The sequence below is a fragment of the Talpa occidentalis genome, unplaced genomic scaffold (assembly GCF_014898055.3).
Source record: "Talpa occidentalis isolate TD23 unplaced genomic scaffold, MPIMG_talOcc4v2.1 talOcc4.540, whole genome shotgun sequence".
Lineage (NCBI taxonomy): Eukaryota > Metazoa > Chordata > Mammalia > Eulipotyphla > Talpidae > Talpa > Talpa occidentalis.
Genome location: NW_023604907.1, coordinates 1,427 through 25,557, shown reverse-complemented (window position 1 = coordinate 25,557; position 24,131 = coordinate 1,427). Strand labels below are relative to the sequence as shown.

Here is a 24,131-nt window from a genome sequence, read left to right as displayed (position 1 = left end):
ACAATGCTGTACACTTGACAGTTTGTTAGGGCACTAGATCTCTTAAGTGTTCTTACCACCAAAAAACAAAATCCAAGCACATTCACACACACATTCACACACACACACACACACACACAACACCAGGCAGCTTTTGAAGGTGAATATGTTTGTTACCTTGAATGTGGTGATGGTATCACAGATATATATACATAGATCCAAACTCATCAGACTGTGTATATTGAACATGCAGGGGTTTTTTTATTTTTATTTTCAATCCTACCTTAATAAAGCTAGTAAGAAAAAAAGAGAGCAACGAACTGTACACATTTTGAAAAACATAGACATTGGATTATTTCAAATGCCAAAGAGAGTTTTCCATTCCTTTAAGAATATACTTGTGTTCTTAAAGATCATGATTAAATATTTGGGAGAACTCGTGGAGCAGAAGCAGTTTTTAAACTGTGACTGCATGGTTGCAGTGCTGGCCCATGGGGGTTTCTGCAGCAGGAGATGTCTGCTCTGACCCCCGGGGTAGCCCACAGCCACATGGAGCCCAGGAAAGAAATGTGACTAGTGCAGCCAAGAAACTGTATTTTTAATTTTATTTGATTTAAAGAGTAAGCAATCTCATTGGACATTTCCTTCAATAAAGCTCCTGGTGATTAATTGGATTAACAGATTTGTAAAGGGCTGGAGATTGGCCCCTTCCTTAATTTCTCATCAAGGTTTAAAGATGAGGTCTTTGGGCCTCCCTGGTGGTGCAAGGGGTTAAGCACTACACTATGAAGCAATCCGCAGCCTCTGCAGCATAAGTTCCATCCCCGGCCTGCCAGGGAGCACCCAACATGTCGCAGCAGACCTCTCCTGACGCTCCCGCTGCTCCCCTCAGCAGTGTACTTCGGTCAATCTGCCTGTTCTGTTCCCCACTGTTTCTGGTGAATCCTCTCACCCACCGCATCTCTGGCCTGTACCCCCACTCTGGTATGCATAAATAAATAAATATTTAAAAAAAAATAAAGATGAGGCCTTTGCTATGACTTGTGTAGGTCCAGGACTGCCTGATCATTTCTCACTCAGAGCTGCTAAAAAGGGACATTTGGGGCCAAGTGATTCAGAGGTTGCCTCTGAACCAGAGTGTTCTATTTAAGATTCTGGGGACCTCCTCAGGAAAGGAAACTGAACCTCTTTTTAGGAAGATGCCATAAAGAAGCCATTGTTGAAATAGTAGACTTAGCTACCTTCTTGGTTTTCCTTTCAGGAGCTGATTGATGTTGACAGTGAAGTGGTGTTTGAATTAGCCTCCTATATTTTACAGGTGAGTGGTCTCCACCCGCCCCCCACCGTTTCCCAGAGCCATACTCAGAAGAGGACTAAGACTTAGCACGCATGATCAGCTACTCCATCCCACAGTTCTGTGTCTTCTGAATTATTTTTAGCACATAGGAAAAGTGTTTGCAAGGAAACAACATCAGAGCAGTAAATGGGAACTTCTGGTGTTCCAGAATTTTAAGACAATATATTACTACAGAGGACACATGTGTGTAACCTGATCCTGGGGAAAACTGAGGTCATTTGCTGACCCCATTTTCTTCGGGTTTGGCACTCTCCCGTTATCTGGGGAAAGCCAAGTAATTAGCAGGAAGTCATTGCCAAGAAAGACAAAGAAAAAACCTTTAGCTTATGGGAAAACAAGTACTACCAAATATTAGCAATATTGGCAGTATGAACTGAAGTGATATCATTATTCTGCCAACAAAGATTTATTGCTCAGCTACTGTGTGTAAGGCATTATACCAGTTTCACTAAAAGTCCCATGGTTCCTGCCTCCAGAGTCTTTAGTATATAATCAGAAGAAAAGAAGAAAACAAAAAGTAACTCAATAGACTTAAGTAACTTAATAGACAGTTGTACTCAAATGCACATTCAGATTCAGATTCTTTAAACTAGAAAAAGTTAGAGTAAGGCCAATTGTTATTATGAATCATTTTCTTTATATATATTCTGTACTTTAGTGTCTTGTATTCAAGTGGCAAATGTATGCATCCTTTTTGAATTATACTCTTATAGTCGATGGGAAACTGAATTTAGCTTGCAGAGGAGTTATCAGTATAGGAAGTATTTAAATGTCTGTCACATGGGGTTGGACTGTTTCACTGATGTTGGACTTTTTTCTTCTACAGGAGGCAAAAGGGGATTTTTCTAGGTGAGTTTATCAGTTGTTTTGTCTAAAAATGTATTTGGTTGCATCTCTGGAAAAAAAAAAAAACAATTCTGTCTGCCCTTTGTGGGAAAACAATGTTACATGTTAATAATGAGTTCCTATTCTCAACTTGTCAAGTGAAACAGATACTTCAGGCAGGGAAAAACAATAGAATAGCAAAGAGGATAACCTGTGCTAAATGAAAAGCCTAGAGGTTTCTAGAAGGCTGAGCTGGGATCCCAGTGGTACAGGTTGCCACTGTATTGAGGTGTGTCCGATTGCCCAGGTGAGTTGTGAATCACCAGTGTGGTGTGAATCTGGATGCAGGCAACCAGGCAGTTCTAACACAGAGGTGGACATCTTTTTCCTTCACATTTTAGTTCCAAACATCAAGGGACAAAATGCCATCCCAGAGGGAGATTCCTTCATGAAAGTGTTACAGCACTAATTTCCCACTGGTCCTTTCCTTTCCTTTTCTGAATCTTGTGTTGGAGAGAATGCAGACAGGTGTAACCACTGGAATCCAGTGACTGCTTTAATGACTGATGAGTGGGCTTCTGCCTTGTCATTCATTTCACTCAGCACAGCCTGTTGGCAGCACGGCTGAGTTCCCTCTCATTTTCACAGGGTCATTCCTGGAGATTCACAGGCCGAAGGGTGGTAGCCATCAACTCTCAGGACTGGCTGCTCAAGTCACACCTTATTCCTGGGATTCTGTTTTACGCCTTTTCCCTGAGAAAGACTGACTAGTGCCTTCTTGAGAATCTAGGGCTAGAGGCAAAAAAGAGCAAATCACATGTATAGGAAGACAGTGTTGGAAATTAGAAAAATTGGTATTAAAAAGAAACATCAATTCTACCTCCATGCCATCAAAGAACATGGATGTTTTTCATGCTCTGAAGGATTTGATCTGGAAGTGCCATGTGAGTGATTCCAGTTGGTGGCCTACCTCTGCTTGTCTAGCACTGTCAAGTTCATGAATTGACTGATTTTTCAGGTCTTCATTGCTTCCTTTTTTTGCAGTCCCCATGCGTTTATAAGGCTTCCTAACAAAGCCTGGGGTATATGTTCTCACTCAGATATCTCAGCAAAAGCAAACGGTTATTTTACAATCTAAAACAACAGTAGGCACACATTTTCTCTCAAGGGCCAGAAATTAAGCATCTCAGGTTTTGTAGGCCACACAGTGTCTATTGCAGCCACTCAGCTCTCCCTCCCAGCCCCACAGGCCATAGGGGAATGAATCAGAGTGGCCATGTCCCAGTAAAACTTGATCAGCTCTGAAACATGAATTTATGTAAAATTTCATGTATCACAAAACATTCTTCTCTTGAGTTTTTTTCAAGAGAAAATTATTAAAACAGTAAAAATTAAAAATTTTTCATTTTAAAATGTGAAAGCCATTTTTAGATCACGGGCCAGAGAAACATACAGAAGGCCAGGTCCAGCCAGTAAGTCCTAGTTTGCTGACCATTGATTCTAAGATATAGTCCCTTCAGCACGGTTTGAATATTTGCATGAAGAACCGTCAGCTTTTTTTTTATTTGGGTTTCCCAAGTTGTTGATATAAAGCAGAAGTAGATAATTGGCATTTTTTGACTCGGGCTTTTTTTAACAGAAACTTAGCAGAAGGCCTTGAACACCAGGTCACTGGCAACTCTTCAGTGACTATTGAATGAAACATTCTCAGGCTGTAGAAATACTTTGTTACATGGTTTTTGGTAACTTTTTTTTATGTTCTTCATGTGGCCTTGGACTTGGGGTTTTGATAAATGCTGGCACAATGTCTGCTTACAAAGATTTCTGAAGTCCTGGGAGAGTGGTTTAACAACCACAGATCCAGTGGATTCTATTGTCAAGTCTATATTTTCTGAAGAGATTTCTTTCCCCATTTTCTTTCACCAGCTCTGATTCTGCTATAAATATTATTTATTTTTGAGAGGACCCTGACAAGATGGAATGTGAACTGTGGACAGCATAATCTTGCCCCCGCAGATCATGGGAATGTGTGGCCACTGGAATTGCAGGGAGGAGAAAGAGCAGGCCTAGCCTGGCAGTAATTCACAGTCCCCTAATGAGCCTGTGGAATGCCTGCCTGTTGGCCTCACAGAAACAAAGAATCCTGGTTGAGCTTCATTTGTCAAAGTGCTGCCTAGCAGTTTGTTTGTAACAGCAGCTGTCTGGAGAGAGAAATAGCTGTCAGGGGAAGGAGAGGTCAGACACCTTAGCCAAAAGGTCAGTTTATCTCCCAGCATAAAACTCACATCATGGAAGGTGGAGGTGATCTATGACTTCAGGTTCCCATTTTCTGCTGCAAGCCTGTGGCCAGTGGGCTTGAGTGGCCTAGAGTTTATTGGGATAATAGCAGTAATTATAAATTCCTTGTTTGTGTCTCTTCCCATTTATATTGGGGAATATCCCAAAACCTTAAAGTGGACCACATTTAGTTTGGTGGCTGAACATTAGGCATTTTTGATGTTTCATTTTCATAATTTAGTGTTATTAAAAGTTATTTTTTACTGTATTAATAATGAATGCATTACTGTACAACCTTGGCTGTATTTAACAGAAAGGCTTTGACTTGTATATATGTAAGTCAGATACACATATATTATATGCTGATACAATACATTTTCTTGAACATTAATAAAATGTAAGCTCAAAGCATATAGAACGCTGGGGAAGGAACCTGTGTAACACACGTCCTGGGCTTAATTCTAAGATATTTTAGATGCTAGAAGATCAAAGATCCTTTTAAATTAATGGTTGCACACAAAAGGCAAAGTAACTCTTTCATAGCCTGAGGGTCCTGAATCTATAACTTCCTAAAAGGCTATTTTCCCCAGAATGTTACTATCCTATCAATGTACATTTTAATGAATATATACAAATTACAGTTATGTGGCATGAGTATTTATAAATCTACAATTTCTGGGAGAAAATTCCTTTAAGTACAAAAGAAAAGGGTTATTTTTATAAAAGGGAGAAGTCAAAAGTGCTGATAGACTTTAGTAAAAAGAGAACTATAAAGAACCACCCAGAATCATAAGTTTCTCATGAAACTTGCAGACTGTTCTGTTTTTTCTTGGGGCTCTCATTTTTCTCAGCAACTCCCTGGAAGTTCATTCTTACACAACTCCCTATTCTTTCCACTTAATGGAAATGCTTACTTTCTTGTCTTATTGAACTTTACAATGACATGTTGGGTTCATATGGGGGTGGTGATTGAGGCATTGATAGATAAGAAGTATTATCCATGATAGGAAGAAATATATGTCACACACATTTATATTCTAGCATATGCTGAACAAATTAGTAAGATATCATTCAAAGTCGAGGAAATAGTCTTATCTAAAGATAATATTTTTTCATTCAAATTATTTTCCTTAGCACAGCATGGAGTTGTCCTGTTTCCTTTCCTGATGTGTTATATGTATGTAAAAAAAAATGTTCATGGACAATCAGGAAATCAGCACAGTTGACATTTTTGTTTGAAAACAATTGAGTAGCCTAAGAATTATTGACTATGGCAGTTAGATAAATATTTGGTTGAGAAGAGTCAATGCAGTTTAAAAACAAGAATTCTCAGTTGATTATCACTGGTAAACATTAGTCAGCTAACACACATTTTTTTTTTTTTAAATATTAAATTTTATTTTTATATTCCCCCATACAATTGCAAACGCCCCATTCTGACCCCAATCCTTCCCCTCCCGCCCCCCACCCCCCAAAAAGTGTCTCTGGTTCATAGTTTTTTGTTGATTTTGATTTTCACTTTCTTATATTCATTTTCCTGGTCCCTTATTTAAGTTTTCTAGATTCCTGCTATGAGTGAGACCATCCGGTATTTTTCTTTTTCTTTTTGGCTTATTTCGCTGAGCATGATCCCTTCCAGTGCCATCCATGTTGCTGCAAATTGCATGTGTTTATCTTTTTTGAATGCTGAGTAATATTCCATGGTATATATGTACCACATCTTCTTGATCCAGTCATCTATTTTTGGGCTTTTGGGTTGTTTCCAAAGCTTAGCTATTGTAAATAGTGCTGCTATAAACATAGGAGTGCAGGTGCTCTTTGGAATTGATGTTTCTGTGTCCTTTGGGTAAATACCTAGGAGTGGAATTGCTGGATCATATGGAAGCTCTATGTTTAGTAGGTCCAGAAATCTCCACACAGCTCTCCATAGTGGTTGGACCAGTTTGCACTCCCACCAACAGTGCACAAGAGTTCCTTTTTCTCCACATCCTCGCCAACATTTGTTGTTGCTAGTTTTTTTAATATGTGCCATTCTCACTGGTGTGAGATGGTATCTCATGGTAGTTTTGATTTGCATTTCCCTGATTACAAGTGATGTTGAACATTTTTTCATATGTCTGTTGGCCATTTGCATTTCCTCTTCAGAGAAGTTTCTTTTTAGCTCTTCTGCCCATTTTTTGACTGGATTATATTCTTTGTTGTTGCTGAGTCTCATCAGCTCTTTGCAGATTTTTGTGATCAGTCCTTTATCATTAGTGTTGGGTGCAAAAATGTTCTCCCAGTTGGTGGGGTTTCTCTTTGTTTTTGTTATTGTCTCTTTTGCTGTGCAGAAGCTCTTTAATTTGATGTAGTCCCAGCTGTTTATCTTTCTCTTCACTATCACTGCTTTGGGTGATGTGTCTGTAAAGATGTCTTTGATGTGCAAATCCCGTAGTCTAACACACATTTTTTGTGATTTATACACCTTTTATTCATCCCAAACGCTGCAATGGTTTGAGGGCAGGACACTGACATTTCTTATTTAAAAAGCTAAAAAACAAATCTTGGGTGATTGTTGAAAAGCAATATTCTCTTCTTTAAAAAAAGGTCAATTCAGGGAACACCTCATTTAATCAACTGAATAGGACATCTAAATTGTGTCATTACAGTCTAGGTCAATTTAATAAAAGACTTATTACTACCCTGTGCTAACTTACAAGAGGTATAATTTACAAGAATTTGATTTTAGGGGTTTTTTTTTTCCTAATAGTCCTTAATGGAAACCTCTAGTAACCAATCTCCCTACCCTGGTTATGAGAATCACTTCACTTCTCACTTTCTTTAACACTTCTGATATGTCTGAAAGTATATCATCAAAAAGGAAAGGGAAAAAGTCATTTTAAATGACCTTCTGCTAAATGGATGAATTAAAGAATGCTGACTCACACAAATACCCAAATCATACTATCTTTGCTATAAAGCATCATCCATACATTACGAGGGACTAGTAAAAACCATCTGTCAAATAGAATTTTTTGCTAATAAAATTTATTATCCCGATCAGTAAAACTCTTATTACTCTGAGTTTTCTGTGGGGATCTGGAAACATCTTTGTTACAGAGAACTGGATATATTGATACTAATCATTGAAACAGGGATCTACCAGCATGAGATTTATTAGGACCAGTAAGCAAACAGCCCCTGAAAGAAGCTGCTATTAAGGCTATTCCTTGTAGAGATGCAGGGGCCACATTTGCTTGCTGTTCAGCAAAGCCCATCATGTACAGAGGGGCGACAGCAGGACACCCTAAGTCTACAGGCTCTCTATTCCAAAGAAACACAACAACCAAAGGAAAAGAAGCTAAGTTGTGATTGAATACTTAGGGGTCAGTTTCTGTGGCATCTGTATTTCTCCAAATGAGAAAGTATCAGTTTATCAAAGTTCAGTGCTTGATAATAAATTTTACTGAGTTATCAGCCTATAGTTTTCTTATTCTCTCTTTTTCTAATGCTTTCATAAATAGAACAATTCATGATTCAATAGAAACAAATAGCAGCTTCTCAGTATCTGGGGATTTTCACCTCCATTTTAGATGGGCAGTTGGAGTATTTATTTGTGCTGAAATTTTTCCTTAAAATTCCACAGATGACATGTTCTGAAGTCTCTAAGAGCAGTTAGTGGCAAGGAACAGAGAAGACCTTTGAATATTTTTATCTTCTGTAAGCCATGGGACCATGTGTTCACTAGTTTGGAAAGATAAAATGAAACTTCTATGACCTCCTCCCCTCAAAAAAAAAAAAAAAATGCCCTGTTGGTTTTTTGTACCTTAGAAGCTGCTCTGCCTTTTTAAAGAGCATTTGTGAATTCATGTCTACAAGTCTTGGTTTATTGGTATCTGAAAATTCCAGGTTGGTAGCCTCTTTCATCAGACTAGAAGATACCTCTTAGGCAATCATAAGTTAAAGCAAGAATTTCTGATCATCAGGAAAAGAAGACAAAGAGCTAATTTTCTTCTAAAAGACTTCTATAGTAATATAAACATTTGTATAGATGGTTATCTTTTAAAGATGACATCATTTTCTTGCCCAGCTAACTGACAGCACAGAGAGCTGATTAATCTGAAGCAGCAGTCTGTAAATCACAATTTCGAGGGTGCTAGCCTCATTATTTTGCACTTATATAAGTGGTTTTACTACTATGCAAAGCTCAGTTTTAAATCATTAGAACATTTGATCATTTGGGGTATATTTTCCTATAATTTTTTTAATTAGTCTCTTGAAGGAAAACAGCTGACACTAATCTCATAGTAAAAGAAATAGATTGGGTGAGACTTTCAGATGATTAGTAGAAAATACTCAGATAGTTGTGCTCAGAATAGTCAATGTATTGGAATACAATTTATATAACCTAACAGTAACCAACATATGCACATTTTCCCTTTGGAAATGTCCTTTATAAAAAAGGCATCTATTAAACATGAAATGATCTGTGAGCCCACAGAAGAGTTTTTGTGGGAAGAATTAAAATGTTTATAATTCTCATGTATTATTTTACAATAAGCAAAACAGGGGAGGGGACTCTGTTGTTTTCTCATGATTTAAAGAAGACACTGAGGGAGAAGCAGCTGGAATCTGTCAAGCAGCAAGACCTTTGGAAAGAAACAGAACCTGAAAATTTGAAACAAAATGTTCAAGTGGAAAAGTTATAAATTGTTACAAAAAGCTTGTCTTGTGCACAAAAGTCCATTTTACTGAACTTTCCAAGTGTGTAATTCACATTTGTAAAGCATAGAAAAGTATTCAGATTGGGGCATTTGCAGGAATAGATTCTTTAAATTCTGAGACTTGTTTAGATATAAAGTAAAGAGGAAATTTTATGTTATGACAGTGTGTCTCTTTTGTTAAACAGTTATTTAATATATCATATTTTGAGCTGACCTTGTGAATAGTGGAACGCTTCATGGCTATGACACTATGTTCATTTATCAGAGGTGAGGTTTCTAATCTAGAGGATGACATTGCAGAAAATTAATCAATTGTTTCTTCTTGTGCTGTTGGAATAATATTATTGTCTTAAATTATTGTCTTATAAAATATTTAGCTTATTTTGAACTTCACAAATTTACCAGTAAGTCAGAAATTCATAAAACTTTCATATCACCCTAGGAAACCAAACTCAGTAATAAAGGAAAAAGTCTTAGGTAAGTTAGCAATTAGCATCAAAAATAAAGGCATGTAATTCATAAAAATATTTGTACTTTTGCCCCTTTGTAATATAGGAAATTAATATGACATGTTTATCCATGACACATGCCCAGAATCCAAAATCCTGTGCTGGAGAGGCTTAAGGTATTCCAGGTACTTCCCTTGTGTCTGCAAACGGGCACACAATGGCTGACATCATCCCCTGAAGGAAAGTAGGTGATAGGGATGAGTGCCAGCCAATCTTCTTATTTTCTTTGTTGTTACCCAATTTTATCTTGGGTCACACACACACACACACAAAAAAAAAAAAGGTAGAGGGAAGAAGGAAAAGAAAACAAAAGGAAAGAAATTGCTTCCTACATGGTTTATAAAGATGAGCCAGGAAGAACAATCTCAGAGTTTTCTAGATTCATTGTTCCCTTGAATATAGTAATACAGACCCACAATGCAGCCATGAAACACTAGGGTCTCAGTGTTTTCAAATTTAAAACTTTGTAGGTTTTAGATGATGGTCATGGTATTCCTTTATACCCTGGGTGGGACCCCTGCGCTATGATCTAACACTCCTCTGAAAGGTGGATATTCACTTCAAGTAGGAGAGAGAAGGGCTAATCATTGTCACCAAATAAGTTAAAAACAGTATGTTTCTTAGAACTTTTAAGATTTTTACTTATAAAATCCCTCTCCTGGAGAAACTTTACCTTCACAATATGCTAATAAAACATGGAAGAGTTAAGATGACTCTACCTTCTTATTCCCGTTTGTGAATTTCAGGTCCATGTTTTATGTTGCTCTGGGATAACATTCTGGGTTTAGTGCTTTATTGGTTTCCCACCATTGCAGGTCAAAACCACTGGTTTTGGTAAGAATTCTTCCACGTTAAGCATATTCTGTTGTGTGATATTTGCCCTATAAATTATGGGCTTCTTGTTTGACTGGCGAGGACTCTCCTGAAAGGCAAACTCTCTTTTTATGTAAAGGAAAACAGGCCTTGGGAATTTTGCTAAACCTGCCAAATTTAAATTTCGCTTTTTGCATTTCACGGTGTCTTGGTTAAATTTGTCATTGCTGTTCATTTATGGAAATTCCCTATTGGATGAATTACTAGAAATCTTTGTTTTCTGAGGTAGATCATTCAAACTTGCCATGTTTCCTGAGCATGTAGCAAAGGGGCACAGCATCTCAAAAACCCCCTAAATTAGAGATCACCTGGTGTTGAGGGATCACCTTTTGCTGGCAACACTAAACACACTGCCTAAAAGTTTTTCACAATGTCTGGTTAATAGTCAAAATATGAAGATTTGCATTTTAGAGTCAGTTTAGCAAGTAACTCTCTAAGAGATGACATTTTCTTTTTCTAAAAATGAAGCATGGCCACTGTTGGAGCATGAACTTTTCAGAAGTTGGCGTTTATCAGGTTAACTGAATTTGCAAGAAACGTCCATGTGGAGGACACAGTGGGGAGGAGCTGGAGACTTTTAGCACATTTGTTAGGTTATAGCTTCCCAGGTCTCTACAAGTAGAGTGACCAGGGCTTCCATTAGGGCAGCTCTCTGACTTGTGTGGCCAGATCACTTGATAGGACCGGCCATCTCTAAATTATTGCAGATGTTTACAGACAGCAGAAAGGCAATAGAACATTTCTACAGAGTTGTCCTTTGGGAAGGATTATGAGTCCTGGATCCTTTCCAGAATGTAATGGATTTGGACGGGCTTCACGCCTTGGTGATTTCTCGTTCTATTTTTGTTTGTAACCTTGCCCTGGGGTTAGAGAACTATGGCAAGCTCCAGCAAGGAAGTCAAACCTGTGAGTGCCATCAGGAAACCTTGTTTGCCAACAAACTAGTGTTCGGTGGGTAAGATGAGCCCTTCCTTCTTTACTTACTTCCTTCCCCAAATATACTTTAGATGTGAGTAACCCAAACTCAAGTTTCAGCTGGGCAAATTAGCTACTAATTTTGACAGTTTCATCTCATAAATGTGCCTTTTGATATTTAAGGTGTTACTCTGGGCACTGGTAGATCAATGGATGGAATCCCTGTTTTCAGGGCATTTATAGTTAGAGGAGGTAAGACCTGGAAACTCATTAAATTCTTTGCAGACTCTCAAGTGTTTGGTGGGCTGAATCTTGCTTCATCTATGCCTAAAGATTGCCTAGAGAGCATGTGAGTAGAATTGAATTCCCTGATAGGGAATTAAATGTCCTGGTACACCAGGACTGACCTGTGTGAAAGCCTGTGGTGGATGCTGACCCCTGCCTGTGGGTACACATGAACCCTAACAGCCTGGCATCAGAAGTCCCACAGTTCATTGCCTGCCCTGCCTTTCAGCTTGTCCCCTGCCCACCCCACCCCCACACCACCCATTTCTGTTGATCTCCAGTTCCAGTGGCTGCCCACCCTGACTCTCCTGTATTCCACTATGAAGAACAATGACTTTCCTAGCCTTTTCTTGCTTCCCCAAAGCCTGCCTGTAACCAGAGCCCACAGAGGCCTTTCTTTCCTCTCAACCTTTGAATTTGTAGTTTGCATTGATAAGATCAAACACTGCCTATGTGGTCAGTGAGCTTTGATTTGCCCTCTTTCCTCCCTCGCTAAACTGTGAGCACTAAATTGTGAGTACTGTGCTTTGTCCTGTTTTTAATAGCCTTTACAATACTTTCGTACAGAAAAGGACTCCCTAACTTATGGGTTATTAGTGAATAAATCCTTGCCTCACCACTTAGATGGTAATGGTTCCCGTACTTGGTTGAGATTCAGACAATAACAATATGAACTCTCCCTACTGGTTGGTTGTTCAGAGCCAGGATTGACAAATAGTTCCTTAATCCACTTGAACAGTGCTCTCTCTGGGGCCGCTAAGCTGTCATTCATCATCCATGTGTTTATCACTCACTAAATGAACTTAAAGTATTAGGATGGTTTTGCCCTGTGACAGTTGGTATCCAAAGGGTAGCTGCTGATTTCATTGCTATTGGCAGCATTTCCTGCCTGGTGGAAACTCCTGGAAGGAGACATTCCCCCATTTAGCACCAAGAGTGTTGGGGTGTTTGCTCTTGCAACACCGCTGGAGCCCCCTATCTGTGACTTCAGTGTTCCTTCCTGAGCTCATTTCTTTTTAGGTATAAATGCCCAAGGGCCTTGTGGCCAGTGTTCACTTTGCATTGTATGAGTAGCCTGGCAACTGCTGTCCTAGCCTGGACAGAACTGGGGGTCCAGGCAGGACTCTATGGAGTGAGCTTCTGTTCTGCCAGCAGGACTGTCAGGCACTTTGTTCAGCCAGTATAAGGGAAACGCCCTCCACATGCCAGAATCATCCCAGGGTGGTGCCACTAATTGCCTCTGGAGACAGAGATTGGGCACAAACACCCAGCAGTCCTGGCCCAGTGGGAAAGAAGGCTGTGCACAGTGTCCTGGGAGGCATCAAGCCTTGGAAGAACACCAAATCTGAGAACCCTGTAGTCTGGGGGGGCGAAAAAGTATCCTATAATCCACTTCACATTTTCAAACTTATTTCCTGGCCTCATCAAAAGCTAGTTATTTGTTTGTCATGTTTCAGAAAACAGCCTCCAACATGTGGTCAGTCTAAGCAGAGACAACAGACATTGTATGTTAGTGAGGCAAAAAGACTCAAGGAGAAAGCAGTGAGGTTTTCCTTTCTTGGCGTGCCTTACCTTGGGGTTCTGGGGAGCTGGTCTTGGGATCCTCCCCCATGGGGACACCGGTGACCTTTTGCTCTCCAGCTTCCTGCTGCTGGGGGTGGGGAGTTGGGCCTGTACCCCTCTGTGTGCAGGGCCCTCAGGGAGTCTGGCCTGCCCTGCTCTCTGGGCCAGAGAGAAGGCCCACCCTGCCTGTTGTGTGTCCTGAATTAAATAATTACGTTGAAGAAAAGCACCCTTTGCTCCCACCACTTTTCATTAAAAGGGAACAGATGTGGGGGCCCGATGCGGTGGTATCCTTGGAGGGTGAGAGCGTTTCCTGGCATTTTCTGTCTTCCCCTCTCTTTCAGCAATGAAGTGGTGAGGAGTGACTTGAAGAAACTGCCAGCGCTTCCCACCCAGGCCCTGAAGGAGCACCCTTCCCTGGCCTACTGGTGAGTGGTGCCCGGAGCCTGCCCTTCCCCATGTGCCAGGGGCTCAGGGGACCAGTCTCACCTTCACTGGACCCCAATCAGAGAGCCACCCCAAATTGTGTTAAGTGACTTGGGACTTCATGAAACCGTTTGCTGCCTTTATTTAAATGGTGCGGTATGTGTGAGATCCCTCCTTTTTCTCATTTTCCTTATTTAAAAAAAAACCTTCTAAAATTTCACTTTGGAAGCTTTGCCTCCTTGGCGATCTTTTCATGTGCTGCTCAAGTTTCGTTTTGGAATCCTTGTCATTTGATGACAGGATGTGTGAGGTTTTGAGATGTGGGAGAACTACAGGTTTTTTTTTTTTCTGTAAAGAGGAGATTGATTCTTTTATTTTCCCACAGTGTTTTGCATTTCCTGATTTAGCAGCCTTGTAACATTATGCCGTAGTTCATCTGTCGGGCCCTAAATTACTGATTCTGAATGAATCGGGCATTTGAGAGGTTCCCAGATTGTGGTTTTGATCACAACAGCATGGGACTTGCGTTCCTGGGAAGTTGAAATCCTGCTGGACCGGTCAGTGCCCCCAGCACCCCGGAAACCACAGTGCTATCTCCCTAATAGCTTCTCTGACTGCTTAGCAGTCATGCTCTTATAAAACAGAAAAAAGGCTAGAATCATAGATCAAGCAGATCCTGATCAACTGTAACATATTGTTAGCACCTCTGTAATAGGTTTTACAAAATGCCTGGATGACTGACATTTCACTTTGCCTGACTCTTCTTAGTCAGCAGGCTAGTGGCTCAGCCCTTGGGTGGCCAGGAGGTTTCTTCAGCTTGGGCGGGGCGTGTCTCGATGCCAAAGTCATGTGGGGACTAAACTCTGGTCCACAAGTCACTTTTCCCCAGGTGATCTTGGTGGTAGAGCTCCCATGGCTGGGAGTGCCTTTAGTGTACTGTTGTCCCTAATTTTATCCCCCTAAACTCTTTCGTTGCCACTCTTAGTAACACAGATGTCAATAAATTAGTGGCTTTTATCATTATAATCTGGTCTCAAAGAACAGAATCTGTTGAACCTGCATGTGTCAAACTCCAAATTTCCAGCCTGACTCTCTGCACCCATGAACATAGGCAAGTGACATTCCTGCTTCCTCATTCACAGAACCCTATCACCTCCTCCCTAATTCCTAATGCCCCCTGGGATTTATATTCCATATCCTCCAAGCCATTCATTTCAGGAAACCAACAGTGGAGAAATAGACATGCAAGAGGATAGCTCTAGAATCCAGTACTTCCTCGCTGAGTTTGCTTCCTTCATGCTCACACTTTCTCTTCTGTCAGGATAAACATCATCTTCATCCACATCTACTGCTCTCTCACCAGAACATCCTATATCTGTGACCAGGCCAGCACATTCCTCGGCCTATTGTAGACCCACAGGCCTCCAAGCCACTGTGCAAATGCACTGGGAAGATGGCAGGACCAAGGGAGGGATGTTTTCAAAGCAGCTGCCTCAAGCTCCACAGACTAGTGTATATACAAACAAGCCAGCAGCATGGACATCTTGCTAGAGCATTGCTTTTAAAAAATAGACCGGCTTTTTAGCTTGCTTCATTATGCTTGTCTACTGTGGTTGGCTTTGTATTGCAATTTATTTACTTAGATTTTCAGAAAACAAAATGTCAGGAAAGAGATAAATGCTGTTGTGCACCTATAGATGACAGAAAGGAGAGAGTGGGCACCCACAAAGCATGTTCATGCTCTTCCCTCTCTGATGAGCAACATCACTCACCACTAGATGAGCATCATCTTTTCTTGGTGAAGACCCTTTCCTGCTCCTCACATCTCAGCCACAAATTGCCCCAATGATTCCTGAAGGGAGGACCCGCTGTCCTTGGGCATGCCTCTTGTTGGCATCCACAGATAGGATGGCGACCGTCAGGTCAAAAAAAGACACAGGGAGCCCCTCCACATGAGTGGGGGGTATCACAGGCCCATGCGTGCAGCAGTGGGCTGTAGAATCCAGCCAAGTCTTCAACTGTGAGGTAATGAGAGTCTGGGACACTTGAGTTGCTTCCTGCTGCCTCACTTTCCCCAACTGTAAAATGAATGAACCGCACTGAACTAATTCAGACTGTAATTAACAGAGGAAATAGAAAGTTTCACGATGCAGTTAGAACATAGTGAAAGGTGCATAATAATGCTGAGTAATCATGCAATCATTCCTTCTGCTAATTTTCCCCAAGTGTTTAGCAAGCTCAGACTCCTCACGCCTTGTGATTTCCCATCGGTGAGGCTGCTGAGGCAGGAAGTTAGAAGATGTGCCCACAGCCACAGAACCAGACAGAGGCCTGACCTGGATTCCTTCTCAAGCCTGGCTTGCAAATGCTGGACTACCCGTTCCACCCATATGGGGTGTGCTGGGATACCCCCTCCCCTAGCCCAGAGTTACTGTCCTTCAAGACAGGGGACCATATCGCCATCCCCTTGTTCCCTATGCATTTCCCGTGACTTTCCTGGGCCCCTTGTCTGCAGAGAGATAATTCAGCTTCACTATGTTGTCAGAGCATGGTCAGCTTTAGTCGCTGTCTTTTTCTTTCAAAGAACTGTGTGTCCTCCAAATAATGTTTTAGGATTCCCTTTACTCAGGCTCATGGGTTTCTAATGGCTATGCCATTGAGTCCCTGCCATAAATTTGAGTAAATATGGAAACTGTCTGCAAAGTTTGGTGCACGGGAGCCATCTGTAAATTCCGGATATGGGGTGGGAGCAGGTTAAGAGCAAAATGACTTGGTTCTCAGTCCAATGAGTGTTATCACATGTGGGGCCCCTGGTGTTTAAATTGGGGCAGAAGGAGTAGGACAGGCTGTGGCAGGAGAAGGTAGATTTCCTGGCCTCAGAGATGGCCTCAGACAGCACTAGCAGGGCTCGCAGATGCCTGCAGCTGTCGGGGGAGATGAGTCCCAGTGGTTGGGCTATGTAGTCAGGAAACCACTGAACAGCTGCCTGATAGTATTTTTTGACACTCACTGTTGTTTTTCCTGAGCCTAATTTGTGTTCACGGCTCCAGCACTATGTCATCATCTCCCCACCCCAGAGACTCAGAGGCTCTTTCTCCCAGAGCAGACCTCCCAAAATTCTAGCTCATGTGGAAGGAAACATACCAACCAGCCATTGCTTTAGTGGATGTGTGTGGAGGAAGCGAGAACAATCCTGGACACAAATCTGAAAGACTGGAGAGGCCGGTGTCCACCCCAGAGAAGGCTCTCCTGGGGAACTCTGTCAGGAGAGGACTTTGTCACACTCAAAGCAGAACTTCCATAGTGTGTAGGAGCTGAGAACTTTAGCTAATCTACCCTTTCCTGAACATTCCACTGAGAAGTGATACTACGAGTGGCCTCTTGTAATGAGCCAGCATCCCCTCCTCTCCCCACCCCATTCTGGAAACTTGTAAAGACACTTTCTTGCGATGAATCAGATGATCTTAAATGCACACAATTTCAGAATACTGAAATGAAGAGATACTCACTGAGGAGGAACAAAGCAATTGGCAGATCCATAAATGATCCCCAATTAGTAGGAAATGAGCTTGTAGACCATGTTATATCCCCTGCGCACAAATAGCCTAACTAACAAAGAATATGTAAGTGAAAGAAGGCTCTGGATCAATTCTGGAAGAAGAATAATAACTAAGAGGATCTCAACCAAGGAGGACTTGAGGGCCATCCCAAGATCATCTCCTGCTATGGAACCCACTGGTCTATGTGAGGAAAGTAGGGAGGGGACAGAAGAGTGAGAAATAGGTTCCAAGGTGGCATGACCAGGTCAGAAGGCAAGGCCTTTGGACTTGACTCTTGAGCTGGTGGGGCATGAGGCCCTCTGTCTGCAGCTGCTTTCCCTGCCATCCCCAAGGTTGCCTCTATGCTTCCTCTTCATTTTTCTCATTCTGTGTCCCTCCCAACTGAGGAACTGCTTGCTGCTTATTTTCCTTCTTCCCCAATATCATTTCTTGAATGGGGCCAACACCATGGGCTCTCATCGTGTCACTGATTATATGTCCAGGATAATGGGAAAGCAAAGCTTCTGAGTGGGAAGCACATTTGTTTTTTCAGTAAATCTATAGCCCGAGGATCTCACTTAGACTGAGTTTTGGAATTCCCTCTCAGGAAAAATCATTTTTCCAGGAACTGTTGGCCCCTGGGAGCCTTACATGAGGTTGCTCAGGCTCAGGAGAAGCACTTTCTGCTGGCAGGGTGCTGGGCAGTTGTAATAAGAGTCTTTTTCTTCTCAATCTAGTGAAGACCGAGTAATTGAACACTACAAGAAACTGAATGGCCAGACCAGAGGTCAAGCAATTGTCAAGTAAGTGACCCCTCTTAGAGCCCCTGAGGTTGTGGTTGTGCGTGTTTACATCGCACATGTCAAGATGGATCGGTTCTGCTCAGAAAGACATGTCTCCTGGGGGTGATGGTTCAATAAATAAACATTCTGGAAACATTATCTCACACGCACACAAATGGGATATGATTCTAGTTCCACCAAATAACCACTCTTGTGTGTCTGTGTGTTGTCTTCCCAGCTACATGAGTATCGTGGAGTCTCTTCCAACCTATGGGGTTCACTATTACGCAGTGAAGGTAAGTGAGCTCAGTTGGTGAAGATTGCCAAGCATGCCCTAAAAAACCAAACCAGACAAAACCACATCTCGTTTTTTTTCTTTTTAATTTTACTGAAGATTTGGGGGGTTGGGGTGAGGTTGGAAGACTTCGTAGGGAGGACTTGATGCTGCAGAGAGTTGAGACAATGGAACTTTACCCCTGGTGTAGTGAGACTTGATCCATTTCCTCTCCATACCTCACTTTCCCTTTAGTGAAATGGATAAAATCAGTTGCTACTTCCTCTGTTCTCTGAAGAATCCTGAGATGAGGACTCCTGAGTCTCTCTAAGTATAAAGATTGCATCTAAATACTGTAGAGAACAAAAACTTAAAGCAGAATTGATGTTTTTCATGGTGGCCAAGTGCCACAGAGGCAACTTTAGAAAAGAAAAACCGAGTAGCTGACAACTTGAGTCCAAGGGCATGGAAGAAGTCAGGACAGTCCTCTTAAATGCTCTGATGGCAGTTCACTGTGACATGGGCCCCTTTCTAAGTTCTCATCCACTTACCATAAACGCCAAACTAGGATCTCTGCTTTGAAATCATAGTCATGCCCCCATGTAACCTCTTCTATGATGAGAAAAGAGAACTTCCCTTCCTTCCTTAGTTTACCCAACATGAAAAGTTTAAGTCGCTGCCCAAAAGAGCAGAAAACACTTCTAAACTTAAGGCAGTTCTACCAGCCAACCAGAGTCTCTTGCTTTCCCATCAGTTTCTGTCCCCATGTTTCCACCCAACTATATTTTTAATTTCTCTAGACTACAACATAGGCATGTTTCACTCATCTTTGTGTCATTCCTGGCAGCCTGCCTAACACTTGGCATGTCGCTAGTGTATAGTTAATTGCCTGTATCTTCTGCTAAACTTCAGTCTTCATGGCAAACACCATGTGTTATATTTTGTTAAATATTTTTGGAACCCAGCATGGTGCCTGGCACATAGTAGATGGTCAGTAAATATTTACCCAGTAAATGTTCACGGAGAATTGAATTGAGTAGTTGGATGTATGCATTTTCATAATGGAAACAAGTACTAGAACTACATTTGCAGATCCCAGTTATGGGCACTCTGGTCTCACCCAGCACCTCAATTCAGGATTTTTTAAAGCCTGTAGTGGTTGAATTCTTCTTGATGTCTTATTAAAGCTCTTCCCACTGAAGAAACCTCTAATCCCTTCTTCTCCATCATTCATAGGACTCATAAAACCACCATCCCTGACCTTCTAAAAAACTATACTGTAGTCTGTGATGGGAAGTATGACCTGGTCTTTGGATTGTCTCCTACCTCTTGTGAGTTCTTCCAGGAGACTACCCTTGTGGAAGGCTGTTTCCTGTGATGTGACCACTAAAGTCACAATTCTCCAGGGGAAAACTAGATTGTTCAAAAGCCACTAAACTGCTGCCAGTGCTCAGCAAACTGCAGTCATTTCGGTGTTGCCATCTTGTTACCATAAAGGAAACAAGGACCCCATAGTAGTCCCTGACAGTATTATGAGAAGCATTTCATAATCAAACTGTGAGACTTAACCTCAGTTGTGGAAATATCTTATAGTGATACGTAGCCAAGGAGATCTGTGTTCCCAAAAATAGGAATCTGGGATACTTGTTTCTCCCATTCCCCATACTAAAGTCTTAGCTGTGGGAAGACAATGAGAGGTAGATTTTGGTAGATAATCAGGTTTGCTTGAGATGAGACTTCATTTACTCTTTTACTTGTGTAAACCTATATTGTATTTCTTTCTGGAGCTTGGAAAAAGGTTGCCTCTGATGTATGCTTCTGCCTTCCAGTAACCTTTAGAAATATGTTCTCCTGTCGTTTGTTAGAGACCAGAAGCAAGCTTGTGACTTTCAGAGTGCGAAATGCACTTGGGTGTTTGGCTCTTGGAATTTCTAGGCATAAATAATTGTTCTCCTACTTATTTGGAAAAGGGCACATGAACCACGCAAGCCTGAACCAATCATGACAAGACTCACTGTCTGGGCCTCAGGTTTCCAGGGGTGCTGTATTTTATGGTGCAAGAATGACTGTTCCTGACTCCTTCGGAAGCTGCGGTGTATTGAGTTGCTTCTTGTTCTGTTTTCCAAAATCACTGAACTATAATCCCCCAAAGATGGGGGATTATACCTTTATTTTTTTTTTTAATAATTTTTTTATAGAGGCATGTTTTATTTATTTATTTGTTTGTTTCTTTGTTTGTTTATACATGCACTGGGTACAGTCAGAAGCGCGGGAGGGTGAGAGAATTCACCAGAGCCAGAGTGGGGAGCAGAGAAGGCAGAAGGACCGAAGTACACTGCTGAGGGGAGCAGCGGGCGGCAGGAGATGTCTGCGCGCCATGTGGGACCCTCCTCAGGTGGCCGGGGAGCAGCCGGGGATTGAACCGGCACCGCAGAGGCCGCAGGCAGCTTCGCAACCCAGCGCTCAACCGCTGCGCCACCTGGGAGGCCCGGGATTATACCTTTAAAAGAAGTTTTCTTTAAGAAATCATATACCCCAAAATTTTTCTAAAAATTCAGCTCATTTCTTTTGTCCTTTATCTTTATGCTTGCCTTGAAATAATTCATGCCTCACAAATATTTGAAAAGCTTGAAGCCAATTATGAGCCTTCAAGACATCTACAATGGGGTGTGTTAGGTTATTCATAGATATGGCTATTAGGCTAAATCTAGGAAAAGCTGCTTGATATGCCCAGGATCAAATCCTAGCATTTGAGAGCTTTAATTAACAGCTCAGAGTCATCCTATTTGAATGTAGAATTACAACTTACTGTCTGCGCAACAAATGCAGAGGGACTTTGAACTTCTCAGTCCCAGTACATCTAAGCTTCCATTTTGCTAATTTGTCCAACAGCTTAAGTCACAAAACCCTGCCCGGCTCACAGCTGTCCTCTTAAGGCGAGCAGGACCTCATGGGGAGCCCCTGGCCTGCCTGCACTGCCTTTGGCCTGGTGGGGAAAGAGGTGGGTGTGGGGGAGTCCTGAATAGAGACACACCAACTCAGCATTTTAAATTGTGTCTTTCAAATGAGAGGAAACTTAATTCCTCTGTATGGGGAATATAACCAAAATGAAAATGCATCATTGTGCACAAATGAAAAATGATGTAAGATTTATATCAAATAAAATATAAAAAGATAAAAAAAGATAAAAAATCAGAAGCAAAAAACAATTAAAATGAGAGGAATCTTAACTATATCTTATTAAGTGAAAGAAGCCAATCGAGAAAGCTACATGCTGTATGATTCCAACTATATGATGTTCTGGAAAACGGGAAACTGTGAAGAAGATGATAAAAAAAAAAGATCAGTGGTAGTCAGGGGCTGGAGTTGAGTGGGATGAGTAGGCAGAGCACAGAGGAGTCTTAGGACAGTGAAAATCGCTGCTTGATACTGTCATTGTGGGTGCATGTCGTTACACGTTTGCCTGAACCCATAGAATCTCTAAAACCAAGAGTGAGCCATAATGTCAGCTGTGGCCTCTGGGTGATGATGTGTCCCTGTAGGTCCATCATTACAACACATGCACCACTCTGGTGGGGGGCGGAGAGGTGTTGATAATGGGGGGCTGTGCATATGTGGGGGCAGAGGATAGATGGGAAAACGCTGTATATTCCTCTCAGTTTTGCTGTGAACTTAAAACTGCCCTAAGATATAAAATCTTAAGAAATATATTTTAGAGGAGTTACCTTCTTTAGTCTCCATGCAGTTCCTTGCCGTTCTCATAGTTGATGACAGTCTCTCTGCCCAGGACGTCTTTTATTAGAATGCTGGGCAGCTCTCAGATTTCCACTTGTGGTGAGTGAGGGCTTCAGGGTTAAAAACCTAAAGTCTAAAAGGAGAGAAAGCATGAGGTATCTGCTACTCATTCATAAAAGGGGAAGGAACAGGCAGGTTAGGGACAGAAGTGGGCCCCCGTCACATAGCTGTTCATCATGAGACATGAGGGCACATCTGTTAAGGATGGGCTCCGTGTGTTTTGAAGAATTTGCATTTTCATTTGTGTTGAAATGAGACAGGTAACCCCCTCTAGATCCTGTTACTCTTCTCCCGTTTTACTGACACTCCTCTTGATGTCCTAGGACAAGCAGGGAATACCGTGGTGGCTGGGACTGAGCTACAAAGGCATCTTCCAGTACGACTACCATGATAAGGTGAAGCCCAGGAAGGTGAGTGCCTTTCCTTTGTGACTGTTGGACTGACAGGAGGGGGTGGGAGAAGTCATGTGTGTACCCTCCCTCTGAGGGCCCCAGCTCACAAACCCCCCCTAATTTGGATGTATATAAATTACTCTGCAGTAATCCAGTCTAGGCGTTCCTGGGTATTTTCTTTTTCCCAATCACTAAGGAAACCTAAGCTGTTAGTATTTAAGGTAAGAAGTCTGGCTGTGCCCTTGAGAAGAAGGTGGGTGAAAGAGCTTTGAGGGGTTCTGTGCGCTTGGGAAAGTTCAGTAACATCCCTCTTGAGTAGTGAGGCTGATCTGAGTTCTCTCGAAGACTTGTGTGTGGTTTTTTGTGTGTATTTTTTTATTTTCTTTTTTTTTTTTTTTTTTGGAGGGCTGTGGCTGAAAGGAAAGCTCGCAGGTCAAAAAGAAGTGAAAAAAAAAATAGTGACAGGCATTCCTGCAAATGCAGTAAATATTTTATGGCATATTAGAAGTGACCAGAAATCTGGGAAGAATAAAGACACTTGCCAAAGAGAGAGGAAAGCAGAGAGGGCTCTGCAGTCTCTGTAAACACAAAACAGAATGTTCGAAGGGACGCAGTGCTTGAATTTTCTGTTTTCATTTACACACATTTTTCAGACCAGAACAAATTGAAAAATTATAATGGAAAAATCTCTCTGAGGCAAGTGCTGTCATTTCGGTCGTCTGGCAGAGAGCAGGGGAGAGATGGCATGCAGCTCAAACCCTGGGAGACAGATGAGGAGTCTACCAAAACCACACTGGCAGGGAGAGACAAGCAGCTAAGTCCCTGGTGTCGTTCCAGAGTGCTTTCCAGGCTGCATTATCCATGAGCCGGTGGAGACCCACACTCCATATCTGAGCTTTCCTGCTCTATCCAGTTAACATCTGCCATTACCCAGCTTCTTCATTAAATGGGTAGAAAAGACATCCTTGCGGCAGGGAGTTTTCACTCCACTGATCAGTCAGTTAAATTCTAAGCCAGGACACTGATCCGCTGATGGAGAAGCGCTGCCTCGACAGAGATGCGGCAGGAACCTGGCTCTGTGGGTGGGTGGCGTGTATGACCCTCTCTCTGCCCCCACTCCACCCCTCCAGTTCCCATTCATATGCTGCAAGACAGAAATTGGCCTTCACGTTCTTCTTTTGTCCTTTGTTTTCTTGGTCACAGAGTCCCTACTTCTCCTCATTGCCTCCTCCTTCCTGTTCCTCCTCTGCTCCTCTTCCCATATGGCCTTCCCCAGCTTTCTCTCCACTCCCTCCACTCGTCCATAGGCACTGTCCTCTCTTTTCAACCTGCCTGACCTTTTTTTCTGCTTACGAGTACCAAGAATAGTCCAGACTCTTTAACAGAATCATGGTGACCGATGACCAGATCCAGTTCTTTACTTCCATTTTGGTAAAAGACCGAGGCCAACGTGGGTAATTGGCAGTGGAGGACATTAAAATCCAGCAGGTGAAAAACGTGGTAACAAGTATGCATGTGTGTTCAATTTATTTTACTAGTATTTTAAATGTCGCTTTATTTCTCTAATGGAGGGGTTAATGAACGTTGACGATTCAGTAGCTCTCCTGCCCACCTGTGACTATGCAGTATTTCTTCGC

General features: G+C 41.9%; 1 protein-coding gene across 1 annotated transcript; it reads left to right on the top strand.

Annotated features, from left to right (window-relative positions):
- Positions 1-1,216: 1,216 nt before the first annotated feature.
- Positions 1,217-22,891, top strand: LOC119260117 (FERM domain-containing protein 4A-like; the record flags this gene model as incomplete). Its single annotated transcript, XM_037529000.2, has 6 exons — positions 1,217-1,297; positions 2,163-2,185; positions 13,631-13,714; positions 17,989-18,054; positions 18,272-18,329; positions 22,426-22,891. Coding segments are annotated over 6 exons (420 nt in total), but the record flags the coding sequence as incomplete, so codon positions are not given.
- Between the last annotated feature and the right edge of the window lie 1,240 nt (positions 22,892-24,131).